This window comes from Bubalus kerabau, chromosome 6, assembly GCF_029407905.1.
Source record: "Bubalus kerabau isolate K-KA32 ecotype Philippines breed swamp buffalo chromosome 6, PCC_UOA_SB_1v2, whole genome shotgun sequence".
Taxonomy (NCBI): Eukaryota; Metazoa; Chordata; class Mammalia; order Artiodactyla; family Bovidae; genus Bubalus; species Bubalus kerabau.
The window spans coordinates 35,208,416-35,231,007 of record NC_073629.1 but is presented as its reverse complement, the minus strand read 5'-3'; the positions used below and the strand labels follow the sequence as shown (position 1 = coordinate 35,231,007).

At 42.7% G+C, this 22,592-nt stretch overlaps 2 protein-coding genes across 2 annotated transcripts in view; one reads left to right on the top strand and one right to left on the bottom strand.

Annotated features, from left to right (window-relative positions):
- WDR47 (WD repeat domain 47) overlaps positions 1 to 1,941 on the bottom strand; it is an 88,542-nt gene extending 86,601 nt beyond the window's left edge. Inside the window, exons 1-2 of the mRNA XM_055584874.1 lie at positions 1,829 to 1,941; positions 958 to 1,036 (exon numbers count right to left, since the gene is read on the bottom strand). Coding sequence (XP_055440849.1) covers positions 958 to 1,036; positions 1,829 to 1,848 — 99 coding nt within the window. The 5' untranslated portion in view covers positions 1,849 to 1,941. The remainder of the gene's footprint in view (positions 1 to 957; positions 1,037 to 1,828) is intronic.
- An 11,992-nt stretch (positions 1,942 to 13,933) lies between these two features.
- TMEM167B (transmembrane protein 167B) lies at positions 13,934 to 21,353 on the top strand. The gene is made up of 3 exons (XM_055584868.1): positions 13,934 to 14,426; positions 16,554 to 16,685; positions 18,876 to 21,353. Exons 1-3 carry the CDS (start codon positions 14,417 to 14,419, stop codon positions 18,956 to 18,958), a joined length of 225 nt encoding a protein of 74 aa, XP_055440843.1. The 5' UTR covers positions 13,934 to 14,416; the 3' UTR covers positions 18,959 to 21,353.
- Positions 21,354 to 22,592: the final 1,239 nt, after the last annotated feature.

The window sequence follows — 22,592 nt, the reverse complement described above, 5'->3', positions numbered from 1 at the left end:
CTCTGTCCATGGAATTCTCCAGGGAAGAATACTGGAGTGGAGTGCCATTCTCTCCTCCAGAGGAACTTCCCAATCCAGGGATCAAACCCTGGTATCTTGCCTCGCAGGCAGATTCTTCACCGTTTGAGCTACGGGGAAGTCTCCATAAGTAAAACCATATACGAATGGAGTAAATAACATCAGAAATGGAATAATGAGTGGTCAACTTTAGGTAAGAAATTGAGATATAGGAAAGAATTTGAATGGCTTAAAAAAAACCAAACTACTTGACTCTGTAGTTTCAAGAGCATTTAGGAACTGCTTATGTCGGAACTGGCATAAGTAAACCAAGTGTTCCATGTGTTGCCTAATCTACACTCAGCCATAACTATGTATAAAGGACCAGGATTGGAAGATGGAGAGCATGTTCTCATGGTGCCTTTCAGGGGCTGGCCTGAATCATCAGTAGTAGAAGCAGCTCTTCTTGCCACTGCCATAAAGGTCAAACCTGTCTACTGAGGGAGAATAGACCCAAAAGGTGAAGATTACAAATCTTATGATCTCCATGCCACTGGACTGCCTCACATTGTTCACCATCTTCCTGCCTTGTCCATTGCCTTAGTTCAAAGCCTCAACTTAATTCCTACCCTCAGACCTGTTCAGGATCCAACAGAACCTTCTGCTTACAGTCAAAGGAGTCCCTGCTCCAACTGATGAAAGATAAGGGACAGGTAAAGTAACAGAGGTACATTCTTACTTAGGACCTGAATTGAAACACTGATCACATGTATTTACTTAAAAAATTTAAAAACGTATGTCTGTGTGAGCCCATATATACACCCACATATATAAATATATAAATTGGGGTTAGGATCATTACTATCTATGAATCACAGGTCAAACAGAATTTATACGCAAGTCTGAGAATACTGTCCCTGCAAGGAAACTCTTAAAAAATCATTGTCAAGTACTACTTACATTCTTTAGAAAAAAGTCTCTTTCTTTTACCCTGTCCACCTTCTGCACCTCCTCCAATTTCTTCATTTTCTTCCTCAAACTGGAAGTTAAAATGTATAGATATGTCAAATACTGTTTCTGACATTTTAACAATTCACATTTTTTTTTTACATCTTCAACACCAGTATAATGCCAGAAAGCCTAAAACAAGCAGCAAAAAACAATGAAACTTTAGCATTTGGGGGGGGCATTAAAACTATCTCGCCCAACGTCAGACTCACGCAGGAGTGGCTTCTACAATGCCCGTAACAATCGTACTGCCTCTCCTGAGGGAGTTCCAACGACCATACATTCTTTTTTTTAAAACTAAGTTGGTCTATTTCTAGATAGTTTTACTATTAAAAGAGTTGATATTGAATGAAAGCAAGCAAAACTAGTATTTGTTAATCATTTCTTACACAGTACTAAGAACTTTCCTCAAGTAAACCTTAATCCTATTTTATGACATGAAACCTGAGGCTCAATTACTTGCTCAATGACTTTGAGTTCATTATTTTTCCATTTTACAGTAAGTGTACAGTTTTCTTAGCACTTTAATTGTTGTTGCATAATGAGCCCTAACAAATGCTAGCTTTGCCCTCTGATGATTCTCTAAGTGATTCAAAGGGTCTCTGGCAAATATGAACCAAAAGTAAAGGGCGGGGAGCCACCTATTCCTCCTGCCCCGCTTACTAAAAGGATGAATCAGAAGCAAAAGGCTAGCCCGGGGAGAAGTCCCCGATACTCTCGGCAGAATCACTGAGGTAAAGAAGCCCAATTCTCCACTGTGCTTCCGCTACTGTGCTCGAGATAGTAAATTAAAAAGCGGGTTGGAACAGAGGCAGTCACTCACGGTGGGATCCTCTTCTTCATCTGCCATCCCACCAGCCAGCCACCTCCACGGCGCGCCCGCCTCCCTCGGAGAGCTTTTTACTACTTCCGCTGCCTCATTTCCGGTGACGGGCGGGGCCGGGGCAGGGCCTAGCTGAGCCCCACCTGTGGAAGAGGAACAAGCACGTCCCGCCCAGCGGTGACACCGGAACAGCGAAGGATGAAGTCTCGAAAAGTAGGAATTAAATCTTAGCATAGAAAAGGGATGAGCTAGATGGAGTGTATCTCGTTGTCACCTTGAACTTACTTCTGCGTATCAGATCACCGCTTCCTGATGCGGTACTGCGAAGCTTTGGATCATTGAGGGGCTAGCCAGGGGTGAATTTAAACAATTTGAACAACTTAAGAGTTCTACTATGATTTATTGCCAGGGCTTCCCTGGTGACTCATTGGTAAAGAATCTGCTTTCAGTGGAAGACCTGGGTCCGATCTCTGTGTAGGGAAGATTCCTTGGGGAAAGAAATGGCAAACCACTCCAGTATTCTTGCATGGGAAATCCCAAGGACAAAGGAGCCTGGAGGGCTGCAGTCCAGTTCAGTTCAGTCGCTCAGTCTGACTCTTCACCACCCCATGAACCAGAGCACTCCAGGCCTCCCTGTCCATCACCAGCTCCCGGAGTCTACCCAAACTCATGTCCATTGAGTCAGTGATGCCATCCAACCATCTCATCCTCTGTCGTACCCTTCTTCTGCCCTCAATTTTTCCCAGCATCAGGGTCTTTTCAAATGAGGCAGCCCTTCGCATCAGGTGGCCATAGTATTGGAGTTTCAGCTTCAAGATCAGTCCTTCCAATGAACACCCAGGACTGATCTCCCTAAGGGTGGACTGGTTGGATCTCCTTGCAGTCCAAGGGACTCTCAAGAGTCTTCTCCAACACCACAGTTCAAAAGCATCCATTCTTCGGCAGTCAGCTTTCTTCACAGTCCAACTCTCACATCCATACATGACCATAGGAAAAACCATAGCCTTGACTAGACGGACCTTTGTTGGCAAAGTAATGTCTCTGCTTTTCAATATGCTGTCTAGGTTGGTCATAACTTTCCTTCCAAGGAGCAAGCGTCTTTTAATTTCATGGCTGCAGTCACCATCTGCAGTGATTTTGGAGCCCCCAAAAATAAAGTCTGACACTGTTTCCACTGTTTCCCCATCTATTTCCCATGAAGTGATGGGACCAGATGCCATGATCTTCGTTTTCTGAATGTTGAGCTTTAAGCCAACTTTTTCACTCTCCACTTTCACTGTCATCAAGAGGCTCTTTAGTTCCTCTTCACTTTCTGCCATAAGGGTGGTGTCATCTGCATATCTGAGGTTATTGATATTTCTCCCCGCAATCTTGATTCCAGCTTGTGCTTCTTCCAGCCCAGCGTTTCTCATGATGTACTCTGCATAGAAGTTAAATAAGCAGGGTGACAATATACAGCCTTGATGTACTCCTTTTCCTATTTGGAACCAGTCTGTTGTTCCATGTCCAGTTCTAACTGTTGCTTCCTGACTTGCATATAGGTTTCTCAAGAGGCAGGTCAGGTGGTCTGGTATTCCCATCTCTTTCAGAATTTTCCACAATTTATTGTGATCCACACAGTCAAAGGCTTTGGTATAGTCAATAAAGCAGAAATAGATGTTTTTCTGGAACTCTCTTGCTTTTTCGATGATCCAGCAGATGTTGGCAACTTGATCTCTGGTTCTTCTGCCTTTTCTAAAACCAGCTTGAACATCAGGAAGTTCATGGTTCACATATTGCTGAAGCCTGGCTTGGAGAATTTTGAGCATTACTTTACCAGCGTGTAAGATGAGTGCAATTGTGTGGTAGTTTGAGCATTCTTTGGCATTGCCTTTCTTTGGGATTGGAATGAAAACTGACCTTTTCCAGTCCTGTGGCCACTGCTGAGTTTCCCAAATTTGCTGGCATACTGAGTGCAGCACTTTCACAGCATCATCTTTCAGGATTTGAAAGAGCTCAACTGGAATTCCATCACCTCCACTAGCTTTGTTCATAGTGATGCTTTCTAAGGCCCACTTGACTTCACATTCCAAGATGTCTGGCTCTAGGTCAGTGATCACACCATCATGATTATCTGGGTCATGAAGATCTTTTTTGTACAGTTCTTCTGTGTATTCTTGCCATCTCTTCTTAATATCTTCTGCTTCTGTTAGGTCCATACCATTTCTGTCCTTTATTGAGCCCATCTTTGCATGAAATGTTCCTTTGGTATCTCTAATTTTCTTGAAGTGATCTCTAGTCCTTCCCATTCTGTTGTTTTCTTCTATTTCTTTGCATTGATCACCGAAGAAGGCTTTCTTATTTCTTCTTGCTATTCTTTGGAACTCTGCATTCAGATGTTTATATCTTTCCTTTTCTCCTTTGCTTTTCACTTCTCTTCTTTTCACAGCTATTTGTAAGGCCTCCTCAGACAGCCATTTTGCTTTGTTGCGTTTCTTTTCCATGGGAATGGTCTTGATCCCTGTCTCCTGTACAATGTCATGAACCTCATTCCATAGTTCATCAGGCACTCTATCTATCAGATCTAGGCCCTTAAATCTATTTCTCACTTCAATTGTATAATTATAAGGAATTTGATTTAGGTCATACCTGAATGGTCTAGTGGTTTTCTCTACTTTCTTCAATTTAAGTCTGAATTTGGCAATAAGGAGTTCATGGTCTGAGCCACAGTCAGCTCCTGGTCTTGTTTTTGCTGACTGTATAGAGCTTCTCCATCTTTGGCTGCAAAGACTATAATCAATCTGATTTCGGTGTTGATCATCTGGTGATGCCATCCAGGAGCCCACCCAGCGTTGCCTCATTATAACAAAAGATGCTGCATCTTTTGTTATAATGAGGCAACGCTGGGTGGGCTCCTGGATGGCTCTTGGATGGGAGCTGGTCACCAGAAAAACCAAGCCATGATTAGAAGCTTGGAATTGTCAGCCCTCTCCAAAGGAAGGGATAGGAACTAGAAATGGAATTAGTAATTAATCATACCTATACAGAGCACCACAGTTCCAGTGGTAGGAGGTTCAGAGAGTGTCCAGGTTGTGGAACACATCCACTTGCCTGGAGGATGATGCACCCCCAACTTCATGGAGGCAGAAGCTCTGTGCTCAGGACCCTCCTAGACCTTGCCCCATGTGTCTCTTCATCTGTATCCTTTATGATACCCTTTAATAAACTGACAAATGTGTTTCCCTGAATTTTGTGAGTTGTTCTAGGAAATAACCAAATCCAAGGGGGAGGAGGTCATGCAAGACTCTGATTTGTAGCCAGGTCACACAGAAGTTGTGGGTAGCCTGGGGCCCTACGACTATCCATTGGCATCTAAAGTTAGGAGCACTCTTGTAGGACTGACCCCTTGATCAGTGGGGTCTGACACTGAAAAAAAGGGCAAGTGTTAGTTACTCAGTTATGTCCGACTCTGCGACCCCATGGACTTTAGCCCACCAGGCTCCTCTGTCCATGGGATTTTCCAGGCAAGAAGACTGGAGCAGGTAGTCATTTCCTCCTCCAGGAGGGGTCTTCCCGACCCAGGGATTGAACCCACATCTTTTGCATTGATAGGTGGATTCTTACCACTGAGCCAGCCGGGAAACCCTATTGAAACACATGTTATTATAATTGACTATCTTTATTTTACCTTTATCTAATAGTGAGGACATTACATTTTGTAGTTTTGTAGTTATGTGAGTAGTTAGGTTAGTTATTACTGTGAAACAAATTATCCCTAAACTTGGTTTGAAACAGTGACCATTTATCACACGGTTTCTGTGGATTAGGAATCTGAGTGCAATTCAGATGGATGCCTCTGGCTCAAGGTCCTTATGTTGCAGTCAAGGTGTTGGTTGGGCCTCAGTCTGATCTGAAGTATTGATGGGGAAGGATCCACTTCCAAAATCACGCACATTGTTGTCAGCAGGATTCAGTTACCTCAGTTTGTCAGATTAAGGCCTCAGTTCCTCACTGGCTTTCACCAGAGCCCTCCCTCCATTCCTTGCCATGTCAACTTCCTAGGGTAGCTGACAACATAGCAGCTGGCTTCTCTCAGAGCAGGTGAGGGAGAGAACCAGGAAGAACACCCAAGACTACAGTTTTTTGGTAACCTAACCTTCGGAGAAGGCACTGGCACTCTACTCCAGTACTCTTGCCTGGAAAATCCCATGGACAGAGGAGCCTGGTAGGCTGCAGTCCATGGAGTCGCTAAGAGTCGGACTCGACTGAGCGACTGAGCGACTTCACTTTCACACATTGGAGAAGGAAATGGCAACCCACTCCAGTATTCTTGCCTGGAGAATCCCAGGGATGGGGGAGCATGGTAGGCTGCCGTCTATGGGGTCGCACAGAGTCGAACACGACTGAAGCAACTTCGCAGCAGCAGCAACCTAACCTTGGAAATGACATTCCATCTCTTCTATGCTATTCACTAGAAGTCGATAAGTGTAGCCCACACTCAAGAAAAGGGGATTACACAAGGATGCGACTGCTGCTAAGTCACGTCAGTCGTGTCCGACTCTGTGTGACCCCATAGACGGCAGCCCACCAGGCTCCCCCGTCCCTGGGATTCTCCAGGCAAGAACACTGGAGTGGGTTGCCATTTCCTTCTCCAATGCATGAAAGTGAAAAGGGAAAGTGAAGTCGCTCAGTCGTGTCCGACTCTCAGCGACCCCATGGACTGCAACCTACCAGGCTCCCCCGTCCATGGGATTTTCCAGGCAAGAGTACTGGAGTGGGTTGCCATTACCTTCTCCGACTAGCAGGAGGCAAACATCTGCCTACCGCAGTAAGTTATATTGTGAATTTCATTTTCACAATAATAAAGAAGACATTCTATTTTTTGTTTAAGGAGGATTGTTGCATCTGAAAGGGTTGAGAACTGATATGTTAGGTATAGATGAAACACTAGCCTTGTCCAGGGAATCATGTATAAAATATCCACAGTGTTCATTATGAGGGAAATGGATAGGTAAAATGTGCTGGATATGCACCAAGGCATACTATTCAACAATCAGAAGCAACAGACTAGCAACATAGATAGAGCTTAGAAATATAGTGCTAAATTCAAAATGTAAGAAATACAATAAGAGTATAACAAAAGACCAAACACACACATACATATACAAAATACATATTTTTATAGGATCATATAAAAAAAAGCATAGACATCAAATACATTAGAAAGGTTGTGTTAGGGGAAGCACACTGACTGAAACCACCCACCCTGGCCAGGCACCCTAGTAACCATTTGCATGAGTTGTCTTACGACAGGAGGTCCTGCCCAGGAACACGGAACTAATAAGCCACCACCAACCGGAAGAGTTCAGGAAAGGTCAAAAGGAGACACCACATGTCCAACCACTTCCCAGAATCTTTCCCACTGGCATCCATCTTGGCTGAGTAATGTGTGAGCCACCAGGAGGGACTCAGAGTCAGAATGCTTAGCTAAAGACAACCCAGAAACTAATCCCATCAACATAAAACCCGAGACTGAACCACGTGGCAGAGCAGTTCTCCTGGGTTCCCTTACCCTACTGCTCTCTGCCTGGGCACCCTTTCCCAATAAAGGGTTTGTCTTGCTTTGTCAACACATATGTCTCCTCAGACAATTCATTTCCGAGTGTTAGACAAGAGCCCAGTTTTGGGCCCTAGAAGGAGTCCCCCTTCCTGCAACAGTTGCAGGGGAGGAGGAATGAGACTAGGGATAAAGAGAATACATAAGACACATGACAAGGGAAGGACTTTTGGGCAGAGTCAATTACAATACTATGTCATCAACAATGCTGTGTGAATAAGCCAGCATTCTGAGCCTGAGATCCAAAATGTAAAGGGGAAAAATGCAGTGTTGTGAATAGAGCAGAAATAAAGCCCAGACTTCCATATGATCCTGCAATCCCACTCCTGGGCATACATCTGGAGAAAAATATGATCCAAAAGGATACATTCAGCCCAGTGTGCATTGCAGCACTGCTTACAATAGCCAAGGCATGGAAGCAATCTAAATGTCCATCGACAGAGAAATGGATAAAGATACGGTACATGTACACAACAGAATATTACTCAGCCATTAAAAAGAATGAAATAATGCCATTTGCAGCAACATGGATAGACCTAGAGTGTTATACTGAGTGAAATAAGTCAGACAGAGGAGAAATATCCTTTTACATCCCTTACATGTGGAATCTAAAAAGAAATGATACAAATGAACTTACAAAACAGAAAGAGACTCACAGACTTAGAAAAAGAATTTATGGTTGCTGGGGAGAAGGATTAGTTAGGGAATCTGGAAAGGTCACGTACACACTGCTATATCTAAAATGGATAACCAACAAGGACCTACTGTACAGCACGTGGAATTCTGTTCACTGTTATATGCCAGCCTGGATGCGAGGGTAATTGGAGGAGAAAGGATACATGTATATGTCTGGCTGAGTCCCTTTCACTGTTCACCTGAAACTACCACAACATTGTTAATCGGCTACACCCCAATACAAAATAAAAAGTTTAAAGTGTGAAACACAAATAAATTTTAAAAAGACAAAAAGCCCAGAGAGTGAAAAGGCAAGGTGTGCGTCTACAAGATGTTTCAGGTGGGTTGCCAGAGTCAAGTTTGTTGGGTGGAGATGCAGAAAATGAGGCTGGAAGGAAACTGGAGTTTGAGTTTGTGAGTGGCCTTGAATGTTCTCTTCAGAGACTGAACTTCATTCAAAGTGCAGAGTCCCTGAGAGACTGTTAAGCAGAAGAGTCACATGACCCATCTTTAAAAAAGAGATCATGTTAGCAGGGAGACCACCTAGGATGAGAGCTGATTAGAACCTGAATTAAGATGGAGGAATTTTAGGAATAGAATTCACAGGACTTTGCACCTGAATCAATCTGAGAGCTATGGAGAGAGAGGTTTATATCCAGACGGAACGCTATTAATATGAATTGGAAAGTAAAATGGAAAAGCAACTGGGGAGGGAAGGAAATGAATTCACTCTGAACTTAAGAGTCCAGAGGTGTCCTGTAGGCAAATGGAGGTGCAGGTCTGGAGATCCACAGAGAAATCAGGACAAAGAAAATGGCATGGGGGACATGAACACAGCCGTGATAGTTAGACACTGCACAGAAACAAAAGTGAGAGAAGGGAGGCATTGGGTAGGTCCTCAGAAACAGACTTCAAGGGACAAAGAGAAAAGAAATGGTCTACCAGGCAACAAAAGATAAAAGAAGAAAAATGAAGATGAAGAATATGCAGCTGACCCTTGAACAACATAGGTTTGAACTGTGTGGGTCTACTTATATGTGGATTTTTCTCAATAAATACCTGCTGCAATAAGTTCGGAGAAGGCAATGGCACCCCACTCCAGTACCCTTGCCTGGAAAATCCCATGGATGGAGGAGCCTGGTAGGCTGCAGTCCATGGGGTCGCTGAGAGTCGGACACGACTGAGCGATTTCACTTTCCCTTTTCACTTTCATGCATTGGAGAAGGAAATGGCAACCCACTCCAGTGTTCTTGCCTGGAGAATCCCAGGGACGGGGGAGCCTGGTGGGCTGCTGTCTATGGGGTCACACAGAGTCGGACACGACTGAAGCGACTTAGCAGCAGCAGTAAGTTATTTTTCAGCATTACCTTCACAAACTCTATAATCCAGTTCCACAAGGCCACTTTCAGTTATTCATGCAACAAATATTTACCAAGTGATAAACAGCACTTTAATGGGACTGTGGCAAAATCATGAAATTTACAGTGTAGGAGGGAGACATGAATGAAATAGGTTCTGTATGCTTTTAGAAGTATATGATGGGGAAAAGGGACTCAAGAAGGTCAGCAAAGCCTCCCGTGTGCAAATAATGTTTGAGCTGAGTCCTGAGAGATGTTTGGCAGTGAAAGAGGAAGGGAAAAGGGTCCTGTGCCCCAAACTTGGCCCATCTTCAAAGCTCTGCTTACATTACTTTCCCACTAGGCTACCTTTCTTTTCTATTGAAATGCTACATGCCTTTCAAGTCCAGCTAAACTGTCTGTTCCTCCCTCAAGCTTTTCGAGCTCTCCAGCTGAAAGCACTTCCTTACACTCCCACAGCACTTTTCATTTTCCTTCAATACTTCTTTCTACTGTATTTTCTGATTACTTATACACACAGCTTGTCTCATACACTAAATCTTAAAACTTATTAAGAACAGAGTCTGTTTCTTATTCACCTTTGAGCTCCCAAAGACTCACACATTCCTTAGACTTAGAAGTTCCAGAACAAATATTTGAAGCATAAATTAATGCCTGTTTGACATCCCTTTTCAAATACGTTGTGATTCAAATGAAGCTATTGTTGCAAGCTGTGCCTTTGGGACTGGACTTACTCTTTGGTTAAACCAGAATGCCACAGTCATGGTCCCCATGACTGATTAGTGTTCGCCACAGGCACTGCAACAGTCTTAACAAATGGGCCACTGTTCTTGACTGACAGGTCTTTGGCAACAACTGCCCATCCTCCAGTGCAGGCTGAAATGAACTGACGAAGGACTGTCTGAATTGAGTCCCCAGGCAGTGGGGCTCTATTTATTGCTTGCATTTGAGCTGCAAGAGCCAGTGACCTAGACTTCAGCATGAGACTTTGGGACTTTTCAGGACAACAGAAACACTAATGCTTGGAACATGATTGTTAAAGATCAGAATCAGTGGACAGCATCCTAATGTGAGTCAGTGTGATAACAAGGGGAAGGGAACTTTGAAGTCAGACAGACTAGCTCTGTGACCTCACTCATGTGCCTTCTTTGAGCCTCAGATTTCTCACTGAATAACTATTCTGCAAAGCAGTTGTGAAGATCAAAGATAATGTCTTATCATGCACAATGTCTGTGCTCTACTAAAAGGTGTTTATTCATCTATCTTCCCCAATATATTTTGTTTCCTGAGGGCAGAGATCCATTTTTTTTTTTGCCTCTATATCTTGCAAAATTTAGCAAAGTGCCCAACACAGAGTAGACAATCATAATTATTTTTTAAACCAAAGAACAACAGTAATACCTAACACTTATGGAGAACATATTTCATGCCACGTATTGTTGTAAACAGTAGTTTATTTAATCTTTCAATAACCCTAGAAAGGAGCAATCATTATAACCCAATTTTACAGAGAGAAAGCAGAATATAATTTTAAAAAATATGAAATTCTTGGTATAACTAATTTTGAAATAAAAATCTGGTGAAGCTCATTTTATTCAATAAAAAAGGTAGAACACTTTGAGTATGGAAACGAAAAAATATGGTGGAGGGAGAAGGAAGGAAGGAAGTAAATGTAAGAGTGGGAAGAAAGGGTAGGAAATAAAAACAGACACACATGGGAAAAAAAGAAACAATAAGATGCTGTGGAATATCGTCTTTTGAAATAATAAGTAAACAACTAATTACTCTTCATAGTTCTTCAACTATGATTTCTTTATCCTAAAACTTTGTTCTTAAACTCTGAGAGTGACTGGGAAAAAAAGACTTATCTTTCAGAGTTGGAGTGGTGTTCCATCTAGTGAAAAATGAGATGAAGTTACCTCCAAAAGAGTAGATATCATGAGCAAAAATATGACAGCAAAGAGTCCATCTGAAGAACACAGAACAAGTCTTTTCACAGCTGCAGCTTGAAGTCCGCATACAGGAAGGCCGTGAATAGCAGGGTAAGGAATTAGATACATATTCAGGAGGCAGAGGCTGCTGTTCAAGGAAACCACAGTCATGGTTTGAAGCAAAATTTTCTAGTTCTGAGTTCAGAAGACCAGAATTATTGTTCAAATCTGATACTGAGCAGTCCTTACCCTAAGCCTTAGATTATCTCTAAAATAGGGGTGATAACACAGTTGTGAGGATTAAATATTATGACAAGGTGTGTTTGCTTCAAAAAGGTCAAAAATGTTATACAAATGTAAGTTTTCACTGTTATGAGGATTTAATTGATGCTTAAAGACTGAAATGATAACATCCACTATAGTGATGGATGTAGAATTGAAAAGTGGGGAGTCGGAACAACATTTTGTGGGGGGGAAAAAAAGAGGAGTTAACTGATTAAAAGATAATTTACAAATTCTAAAGTCAGTGATTAGGGAAAAAGGAATATTAATCACAGAAACAGGAAAGTCAGAACGGGGCAAGTTTGACTTTCAACCTTTCAGATGTCAGAAGAAAATCTACTAGAAATGTAGGACTGGAACTTGGATAGGACATCAACTTAAGACCTCTATACAGGGAATTCCCTGGCAGTGCAGTGGTTTAAGACTCCACGCTTTCATTGCAGAGAGCCCAGTTGTGCCAAGTGACAAAAAAAAAAACCAAAAATGAAACACAAAACAAAACTCTACATAGAGGTGATAGTTGAAGCCATGGAACAGAATAGGTCACTAAGTAAGAATTAATAGTGAGAAAAACAGGGTGTGGGTATCTTAGGAACATCTATATTTACATGGAAAAAAGAATCTGGGTAAAGAGAAGACTCTTGAGAGTCCCTTGGACTGCAAGGAGATCCAACCAGTCCATCCTACAGGAGATCAGTCCTGGGTGTTCATTGGAAGGACTGACGTTAAAGCTGAAACTCCAATACTTTGGCCACCTGATGCAAAGAGCTGACTCATTTGAAAAGACCCTGATGCTGGGAAAGATTGAGGGCAGGAGGAGAAGGGGACGACAAAGGATGAGATGGTTGGATGGCATCACCGACTCAATGGACATGGGTTTGGGTGGACTCTGGGAGTTGGTGTTGGACAGGGAGGCCTGGCATGCTGCAGCTCATGGGGTTGCAAAGAGTCGGACACGACTGACTGAACTGAACTGACTGAAAGAGAACAACGAAGTTGCAGGTCAAGGAGAATAGCACAATTCCATAGTATGTAACACAGGAGAATTATTCAAGATGAAGATGAACTACATGGTTCAGTCTAAGTTAGTGAACATGAATTTGTTTGGAATATAGAATAGTTTGGGGCTTTTATCCAGCTTTGGTGTAGGGAACTAACAGTTCGTGGCCAGTGATGATGGTGCTGATACTGTTTTAGATAACTGTTGATGAAAAGTTCAAAGGCCAAGACAATTACGGACTTTTCGGTTTTGTTTTGCTTTTGAGTAGTCCTTAGCAGTTCTTTGGGGCAGGGGGATTTGTCTGTGTGTATGGGCACAAAATCATTTGCTTTGTCTTATTTGTTCTGTATGTCGTCTTCGTTTTTTGTTCCTTTGTTTCTCCTTTTAAGCACATTTTCACAAGAAGTCTGTCCTCCAACAGGCCTTTTTTGACTTGCCCCTCTACTCCAGCTCCTAGGAGGCTTTGGTACCTTTTCTTCGGCGTAACCAAGCAGGTCGCAGCCACCAGATGGCACTGCAGCAAGAGGGGCAGAGGGTCCCTTCAGGACTTCGACAACCGCGGACCAGCTGTAACCTTACAGTTTCAACTTCGAATGATTCAGTCGCACTTTCGCCCTGACTCTAATAAAGAAGATCGAGTTGTGTGGAATTAAGGATTTCAATGCAGAAACGGTATCTGTAGCTTTGTCTCCTCCGCTCTGCGCCACCGTTAAACTGAAGGTGTTTTTCGTCAAGTTGTGAAAATGTGAGAAAGGCTGCCCCAATATCGCCGTTTCCTGGCTAAAGTGACCGAGACGGCCCCACTTTATCTAAATACGGGAGATAACCGAGACCATCCTGATATTTTAAAGAAAAATTCATACAAACTGGCAATTACCAAAACGTTTCCCGACAACGTGGAGCTTTAGCACATGAAATACGCAACTTGTTTTTGTTATAAGGTTCCTAATTTCATTTGAAAGTTCAGATGCAGGCTCATTATCCAGATTTCCATACGGAGTAAGAACGATCCGCGCAGCAAACGCAGTCCCAGAGGCTGCAGGCGTAGCCTCAGGACCCCAGTTGTCTGCGTTCTCCTACGTGGAAGCTTGAGAGACTTCTCCATTGCAGGTGGGCTGCTGCACACACACAACCAGAGCAGCTGCCACAGCGAAAAATAAAGTGCAATACTGCAAGCCTTTACCTTTTCCGGCTCAGACCGTAAAGCGTCTGCCTACAATGCAAGAGACCCGGGTTCGATCCCTGGGTCGGGAGGATGCCCTGGAGAGGGAAATGGCAACCTACTTCAGTACTCTCGCCTGGAAAATCCCATGGACGGAGGAGCCTGGTAGGCTACAGTCCATAGGATCGCAGAATCGGACACAACTTCAGTTTCTTTCACTTTACTTTTTCAAACACAACGACGGGAGCAGGTCAGATTAGCCCCAGCACTAAATCTGCAGGGGCACCCAGAAGATATTGTTTACCATGGCCACGAAGGACGCCTTCTGGACAGCTTTCTTCTCACCCACACCTGTTCTTGAGAGTTCCACCCACGCAGGTTCCCCTAGCTCGGCAATCTCCTAGCCACGACTGATTGCGTTTGGCGCTCGCCTCCCTTCCCTTGCGCCTGCGTACTACGGCTCCTGCCCGTTGCCGCGGCCCGGATCGGGAAGTGTCAGGTGGGAGCTGGGTTCCCCCGGTCTTCGCCGCTACCGCCACTGACCTCTCCCCCGGACTCCCTATCCAGGACCGGGCCCAGCCGCCATGACGAACGGTGAGAACCAATGCCCAGAGCAAAGGATGGGAGTCCAGTACACTAGGGAAAACGTGGCGGGCGGAGCCCGGATTGACGTGGCCGTTCTCCCCGCCCCCTCCCATCGGAGTCCTCCCTTTGGCCTCTCCGTGTCCCTAACTCCTGCTTCCTGTACTACTTCGCGGGTTCCCCCGTCGCGTGCACATCTAGAACCCCCAATGCCTCTTGTGCCCACACCCCGAGTCCTTGGTCCCTAGCCTGTGTTTTCACTTCTCTCTTCTAGAAGTTCGTTTTGGCCCTTACAAGCCGTTTCGCGAGGCCAGTCCTGGTTGAGCTATTGCTGTGAAGTGCAAGTCGCTCAGTCGTGTCCGACTCTTGCGACCCCATGGAATATACAGTCCATGGAATTCTCCCGGCCAGAATATTGGAGTGGGTAGCCTTTCCCTTCTCCAGGGGATCTTCCCAACCCAGGGATTGAACCCAGGTCTCCCACATTGCAGGCAGAGTCTTTACTGTCAGAGCCACCAGGGAAGCCCGAGCTATTGCTGTAGCACCAGGGAAATGAGAGAATCCTCCTCACAGCCCTCTGTTTTCTCATACTTTAGGATAGTAGGCATCTTGGGAAGACCAAGAAATCATAGAGGGTTTTTAAGGCCCACATTTTTTGGGGGGTGAACGTGAATCCTAAAAAAAAAAAGTTCTTATTTTGTTAAAATACCAGAAAGTTTTCTTTTATTTGATGCTAAAGTCTTGCCTGGGCGATCCCATCTGGAGACCGTAGCGAAAGTTGCAAGGGTTGGGTACTGCCTCTTCTAAAGTTGAGGCAGTTGCCGCCCTGTTTATCTGACCTAATTTTACAGGCCTCTTCGAACACGATTATATAGACACGATTTCCACATTCCAGCGAAGGACAGGAAACGAGGCCTTTGTGTTCTTTAGAGTCCATCTTACTGGAAAAAAGATGACAAGGCCTCTTAGTATGATTAGAGAGGCATAGGAGAGTATTTCTCAAAAAGTACTTTTCCATAAGCCTTTCACCTCGTGACTTTTGGCTTTGCAAAAACTTACAGGAGGAGAAGATTAGCAGGTAAAGGTATTGTTCATCTTAAAAACTTGGTATATGTATTAATTTACTGGACTGTTGCTGTGTGACATCTAGCTGTGAGATAGTTTTACTGGAGGGAGAGAGGGAGATAGAGTGGTCCAGAACTGGGAGAGTGGTCCAGAACTGGGAGATGCTGGTTGTGTCAAATATTCTTTTGAAGCTTTCTGGACAGTCAGAGGTCTAAGGTTACTAGACACAGTACAGGAAGGGTCATCACCTAGAGGAAAAAGTAATCTGAACTGAGAAATAAGGAAGCAATTGAACACATAGTAATTATTGAATAAATTTTAGTCACCCTTCCCCTCTTTGTGGTCTGATTGTTTTTTTTTTCCACTTAGATGATTCATTGTGCTTACCAGACATAGCTCAGTTTACATATGTAAGAACTAGAACTATGTGTTCAAACTTTTTTCTCACACTTGTTCCACCATGATGAAGCCTCAAATTTTTTTTTTGGCTTGTTAGTTCTCAAGAATCTGTTACTCTGGCAGAAATTTGGTTTGTAAGTAGTGTATGATGCATGAAGTGTAAGATAAAACACAGGAAAATTATAGTCATATGATTTCTAACTCTTGCAGTTTCCATTAAGCTTTTGCCTTATCATATTCATTACCAACAGATGAAGCTCTGAAAGACTTGGCTAAATATCTAGCTCTTCTTTATCACATGAGTGATTTATAGTAAGAGCACATTTCAATCTCTTAGCTCAGGCACCAAGGATTCTTATACTTCTCTCAACATGTTGCCCACACTGGCCATTCCTGGCAGGCTGATTCCACATTAACTGGCACACTCTTCTCAGAACTTGCAGTTCTTGAAAGGAGAGGGAAGAAGGCAGTGAGATCTTTGTAAGGGGCATTTCTCCGTGATTTGAGGGGACAAAAAGGTAACCTTGTTAGTCCCAGGACCCTGGCTCCCTCTTGTCAGAGTTGGCACTGCCGCTGAGATCACCACCTTGGTATTATATCACATTGTGTTCTCCAGAGGCATTACTTCTCCCAAGCTGGATTAGCACCTAAGGCTTTCTTCTCTTCCTGTAACAGTGTACTCCTTGGATGGGATTCTGGTGTTTGGGTTGCTGTTTGTTTGCACCTGTGCCTACTTCAAGAAAGTACCTCGTCTCAAAACCTGGCTGCTCTCAGAAAAGAAGGGAGTTTGGGGTGTGTTTTACAAAGGTAAGATCATATCTGTTCAGGGAGAGGAAGTTGCCATCTCTGGACAGTGAGGTGCTGCCAAGTGAAGGTGGGACAGGCTGGGATTATATTTGGTTCAACTTTTACGTAATTGTTTGTTTTAGCTACAAAGTAATTTTAATATTCTCCATGGCATAAAAGTGTATAATTTAAACAATTTTAGACTGGACTGGAATTGTTGGGAGTAATATTTTCCCAGTGAAAAGTTTTGTGTGTTTTTTTTCCCCGAATTTCTGAAAGAATATATTGGAGATTTTTTTTTTTAAGTATTGATTTTATTAACTCAGATGCTTTTTTACTTTTTATTTTGGGCACCTTCATCTGGAATCTTATTTACCTAAGTATTTTTTCAAAATAGGGCAAAATTTAAACTAATGATATATTCACGTAAAACCTAGGGCATAAGGGTCGTACTTATTTATTTTTTTTTAATATTTTTATTTACTTATTAATTTGCTGAGTCAAGTCCTGGTTGTGCCATGTGAGTTGCAGCTCATAGACTGCAGTTCTGTTAATTTGCTGAGTGGCTTTAGTTATGTCACGAGAGTTGCAGCACACAGGCTCTCCAGCTGTGGCACATGGGCTCAGTAGTTTCGGGGCATGGGTTTAGTTGCCCCACAGCATGTGGGATTTTAATTCCTCCACCAGGGATCGAACCCAAGTCCCCTGCATTGCAAGGCAGATTCTTAACCACTGGACCACCAGGGAAGTCCTGAGTAGTATTTAAATACATTCCTGGATGGGTTGATTATTGAGATCCTTAACAGGTCTCTTTATCTGTGACTAAAGATTTCAAAATATCACCTTGAAAGTGAGGACTTATATAAGGGGCAAGTGCCGGGAGCCAGCGAGAGACATTCCACTCGGGACAAAGGTCATGAGGAAGGAGGCTCGGCATATGCAAAGGCGGGATCCAGCCTCAGGAGTCCCCCTGGATATTCTCGAGCATCTACCCCCAAAAAAACCAGAGTCTGCCTACTTTATTGCTTTGTGCTCTCACCTCTGACTTTACTGGGGGCTGTCCCCCACCACCATCTCACTCTCTCTGTCAAAGAGTTAACTTACAGCTCCAATTAATAAAGTTCCTGGGCATTTAGGAGTGTTTAAATCCAAACCCCTCAGATGGCTCTCTAACTAGCCTGACAAGTTTACCTGGACTCCTACAGCTATGCATACGATTATTTACAGTCTCCCAGCCTCGAGAGGGAGAGGCACGGGAAGCTTAAGATATTCAAATAGCTTAGAGCCTCTCAGAGAGTTAGAACCTGTCAGAATGAAACTAGTAAAAGATTTCATTGATGAGCCAATGCTTGTTGCCAAGTTTTTCACATCCCCTGAATTGTATCCTTGAATATGTATTAATTAATAGTTGGTACATAGAAAAAATAAGTAGTGGCCTTGGTGTTAGTAACTTTAGACCCTTAAGGTAATAAATTCTTTCCTTTGTTGTAAACCCATTACACATCCGCCCTATAGGAATGCAATTTTATCTAACACCTTCGAAAGATGGCGCCAAACCTTAAAATAATTACTCTTAGAGAAAATAAGTCTTTGTCAAGAGTCATAAAATGTTAATAGGCCTTCTGGCCAGAAGATGATGTAAATCACCTAAACCATTTGTATACGATAAATTTGCAGGAAAGAAACCCTGGTTTTTGGTAAGGATCAAAGACTGCTGACTTTGCATCCCCTATTATCCTCTATGTGTAACTTAGGGTATATAAGCCCCTGTTGAAAATAAAGCTACGGGCCTTGCTCACCAAAGCTTGGTCTCCCCATGTCATTCTTCCCCTCAATTTCCAGCTGAGTCTCCATCTGGAGCGCGGAAATCCTCTGCAACCATTTATTTGCCTGGGCTTCTAAGACCCACTCGAGAAGGTGTCTAAGGTGGGGCACCTTCCGCTATTCGAGAGGGCGCCTGCGGCCTCCGTGGTCAGAGCTAACCTGGTGTCATAGGTTATATTGATTTTCCGCGTAAACCAAGCTACTCAGCTTCTTTTCTCCACTGAATTTTCCTACTGAGCTATCCTCATTCTATTACTCTTTATATCTTTGATAAATAAATAAATAGGTCGCCGAAGCCGTCTCTCCTTCGAATACCCTGGATCAGCCGGGGCTGGACCCCGGCAGGCAAGGTGTGATTCCTTTTCTCTTTTTATTATTTCCTGCTAGCTGCTGTAATTGGAACCAGGCTGCATGCTGCTGTGGCAATCGCCTGCATTGTGATGGCCTTCTACGTCCTGTTTATAAAATGAATTCTGAAGCATCCATTTCATCAACCGCCAGCCAAGGGGACAAAGGTGAAGAACCTGTCGGGAGCCTGGGCCCAGCATAGGAAAGCTCAGCTAAAATCGTCAAAGTCCCCAGGATGACACCACAGCATCTTCCCCTACTTCCTGTGGGGAAAACTCCTCATGATTACAAACATTATTTATGCTTCCGGGGACTACAGAAAGCAAACTTACTTTGACCTGCTTATAAATCAGTCCTCAGCAGAGAGCATATAATGTCCAGATAAATTACTCCCCTCGGTGATACGATTCCATACCTCCTGCTGAAAAACTGTTACCTATTTTGTTCTTCAGCCCCTCATCAGGCTCTTTTCAAACTGAGGCTCATTAGGGGAGGATATAGGCTGTGTTCAAACTTCTTGGAAAGAGAGATAATTTTTAAGACTTGACTTTTATTTTTACTGTTTTATTTGGATGTGATAAATTGCAGGAGTGCTGGGAGGGTGGGGTTGGGAGGCTGAGTGGGAAATAGTAGTTAAACAATGCCAAGACATTGTTTTGGCTTTGGAAATTTATCTTTCACATACCCACCTGGGAACAGAGAGAGGCAAGATCCTCACTGCAAAAAGAAACGGTGAAAATAGCTCTTCTGTGTGCTGGAGCTCAGGAGTTTTGCCAAAACAATCTGGGCCTACATAAGATTTGGAAATTATCTGTCTCTGGTGAGACCTGAAAGGAGTGATTTAGACAAGAAAAAATGTTCCATTCAGCAATATTCCCAAAAGGAAACTTCACCCCTTCAAATGGTATATGGAAACTGTTGCTATTTTCCTAAAACTCTTCTAAATGACTGAGTGCTAAATACTGTTACTCAGTTTTAAATGCCACCACTAAGGGAAAGAGAAACTATTGAAGAAATAATTATTTAATATATTTGCAGTTGGGGTATAAGAAATAAATACATTTAGTGTATTAATTCATATACTAGTGAAGTCATCTAGAATTTATTGGGATGTTAGATGGAAGTTTTGTCATGTTACCGAAGATACAAACTTATTTTTTGTTTAAATCTGGGTTATTATGGCAATTTTCAGTCAATTACTTGTGTTTTTTGGTTCATTTTAAATTTTGTTCATGTTGCAGTACTCTTTAGCTGTCTCTTGGAAATTATAAGAACATTAGAAATTTTAATGAGAAATTGATGGCACTCATATGCATGTTTGTACAGTTCATACAATCCATGAATAAAATGAGAGTGTCTTCTAAAGTAAAGGAAAACCCAGGTTTCCAATTGAGATTGATGGACGAGCTTTTCCATGGAGTATGGGTACTCCTGAGCAAATAGTTTTAGATGATTCTTACATTTGAAGGGAAGACTTCTCCATTCCCTCCTTCTTATATCTACAAAAGGATTAACTCACATTTATGAAGCCTAGAATTTCTCTTAAAAAAAAATTGGTCTAAAATTATTGTAAAGAGCAAGCATAGACATAGGTCTACCAGTTGAATTGCTCATTAAAGTAAAACTTGACTATGGACAAGTTGGCTGTGGTTGATCCCTTTGTGGTAGTAAATTGTCTTTTGTCTTATTCCAAAAGAACAAAAGCTGCTAGGAAGTTTAGATTCTGAAACACTCAGTTTAGTGCTTTGAGGGTTCCTAGACGTATAGAAAGTCATCAAGTAAACACTACATGTCTAATCATCATCTCTGGCTGTTATCTCCAGAATTGGTCTACAGGGTAAATTTCAATGATTCCTATATTTTCATTGTCATTTCTGAGACTTTTTCACACAAGAGAAAGGAAAGCTAGTGGAACTGAAAGAGTTACACCTTGTGGGTGTCAATTTGAAACCTGTTGGCCAATAGGAATGTCACTCCCTGGAAATACAGGTTCAGCGTGTTTTGCACTTGTTATTTTGTAGCTTTAATGACTTTTGTTTCCTAATAGGGCTAATAACTTGGAGCTTCTTCATATTTTAAACTAGTTCCATTTCACAGTTCAAATCAATTTTTACAGCTTCCTGCATGGGTCATCTTGACCTGAACTCTTGAATTGTTATATTTTGAGATGTTTTCATACCAGAACATACCAAAAAGTGTATGGAGTGAAGGTAATTTACAGCAAGAAACAAATACACAGCTTGTTTCATTTCTTTATATAAGCAGAAACTTGTTTTATTCATTACTTTGATTGATGTATCATAAATTTTTGACTGAAAATTGTAGGAAGTTGTTCCTCTAAGAGAGTCTTTTAGGGGTGGAAGCATGGGGATAGCAGTATTGTCTCAGATTCAAACTGGCATCACCATAAATGTTGTATGCCAGGGTGGAATGAAGTCAGCTTTTTATAGTTGAAATAAAATTTTTTTATTCATCATTGTCTGCACAGTCCTTGAAAATAAAATTTTTCCCTACCATTTTTGTCCATTTTTGTCACATGCATACTGAATTGTTGAACTTTGTTTAATACCCTCCTGGGTTCTGCCTATAGTATACCTTGTTAGTTTGCATTAGTGAATACTGTCAGTCCTGTTAACCCCATGTGATGGTCATCGAATGTATGATGTATGTATGATACAGTTCAGAATCAATGAAGGCATAGCTTTCTCCTTTGAGGGTGTGTGTGTGTGTGTGTGTGTGTACATGCATATATAAGTTATAACCAACCTAGATAGCATATTCAAAAGCAGAGACATTACTTTGCCAACAAAGGTTCGTCTAGCCAAGGCTATGGTTTTTCCTGTGGTCATGTATGGATGTGAGAGTTGGACTGTGAAGAAGGCTGAGCGCCGAAGAATTTATGCTTTTGAACTGTGGTGTTGGAGAAGACTCTTGAGAGTCCCTTGGACTGCAAGGAGATCCAACCAGTCCATTCTGAAGGAGATCAGCCCTGGGATTTCTTTAGAAGGAATGATGCTAAAGCTGAAACTCCAGTACTTTGGCCAGCTCATGCGAAGAGTTGACTCATTGGAAAAGACTCTGATGCTGGGAGGGATTGGGGGCAAAAGGAGAAGGGGACGACAGAGGATGAGATGGCTGGATAGCATCATTGACTTGATGGACGTGAGTCTGGGTGAACTCCAGGAGTTGGTGATGGACAGGGAGGCGTGGCGTGCTGCGATTCATGGGGTCGCAAAGAGTGGGACACGACTGAGCAACTGAACTGAACTGAATATATACATATGTGTGTATATTTGCTCAGTTACGTCCAACTTTGTGACTCCATGGACTATAGCCTGCCAGGCTCCTCTGTCCGTGGAATTTTCCAGGCAAGAATACTGGAGCAGGTTGCCATTTCCTACTCCAGGGGATCTTTGCATCTCAGGAATTGAACCTGAGTCTCTTGCTTTGGATTGGCAGGCAGATTCTTTACTACTGCGCCACCTGGTAAGCCTATATATATATATATACACACACACACACACACAATATATGTTTATACCAGCTATATATTACATATATATATATAAGCAAATATATTAATACATTTTGAGCTGTATTAAGTAATGTAGATAACATTTTCCAATGTATTTTACCTACTACTGCTATTAAAATACAGGTGTCAACTGCCATTACCAGTCATTAAATTTCTTCTGTGAAATGAGGTTTTCAGGTTACCCAGCCACATACCTAGAAATTTCTTGGGCTTCTGACACA

Excerpts from the sequence above, each read along its gene's own strand:
- TMEM167B (XM_055584868.1), top strand. Across the intron at positions 16,686-18,875 it reads TTGGGGTGTGTTTTACAAAG|CTGCTGTAATTGGAACCAGG; the intron begins GTAAGATCATAT and ends ATTTCCTGCTAG.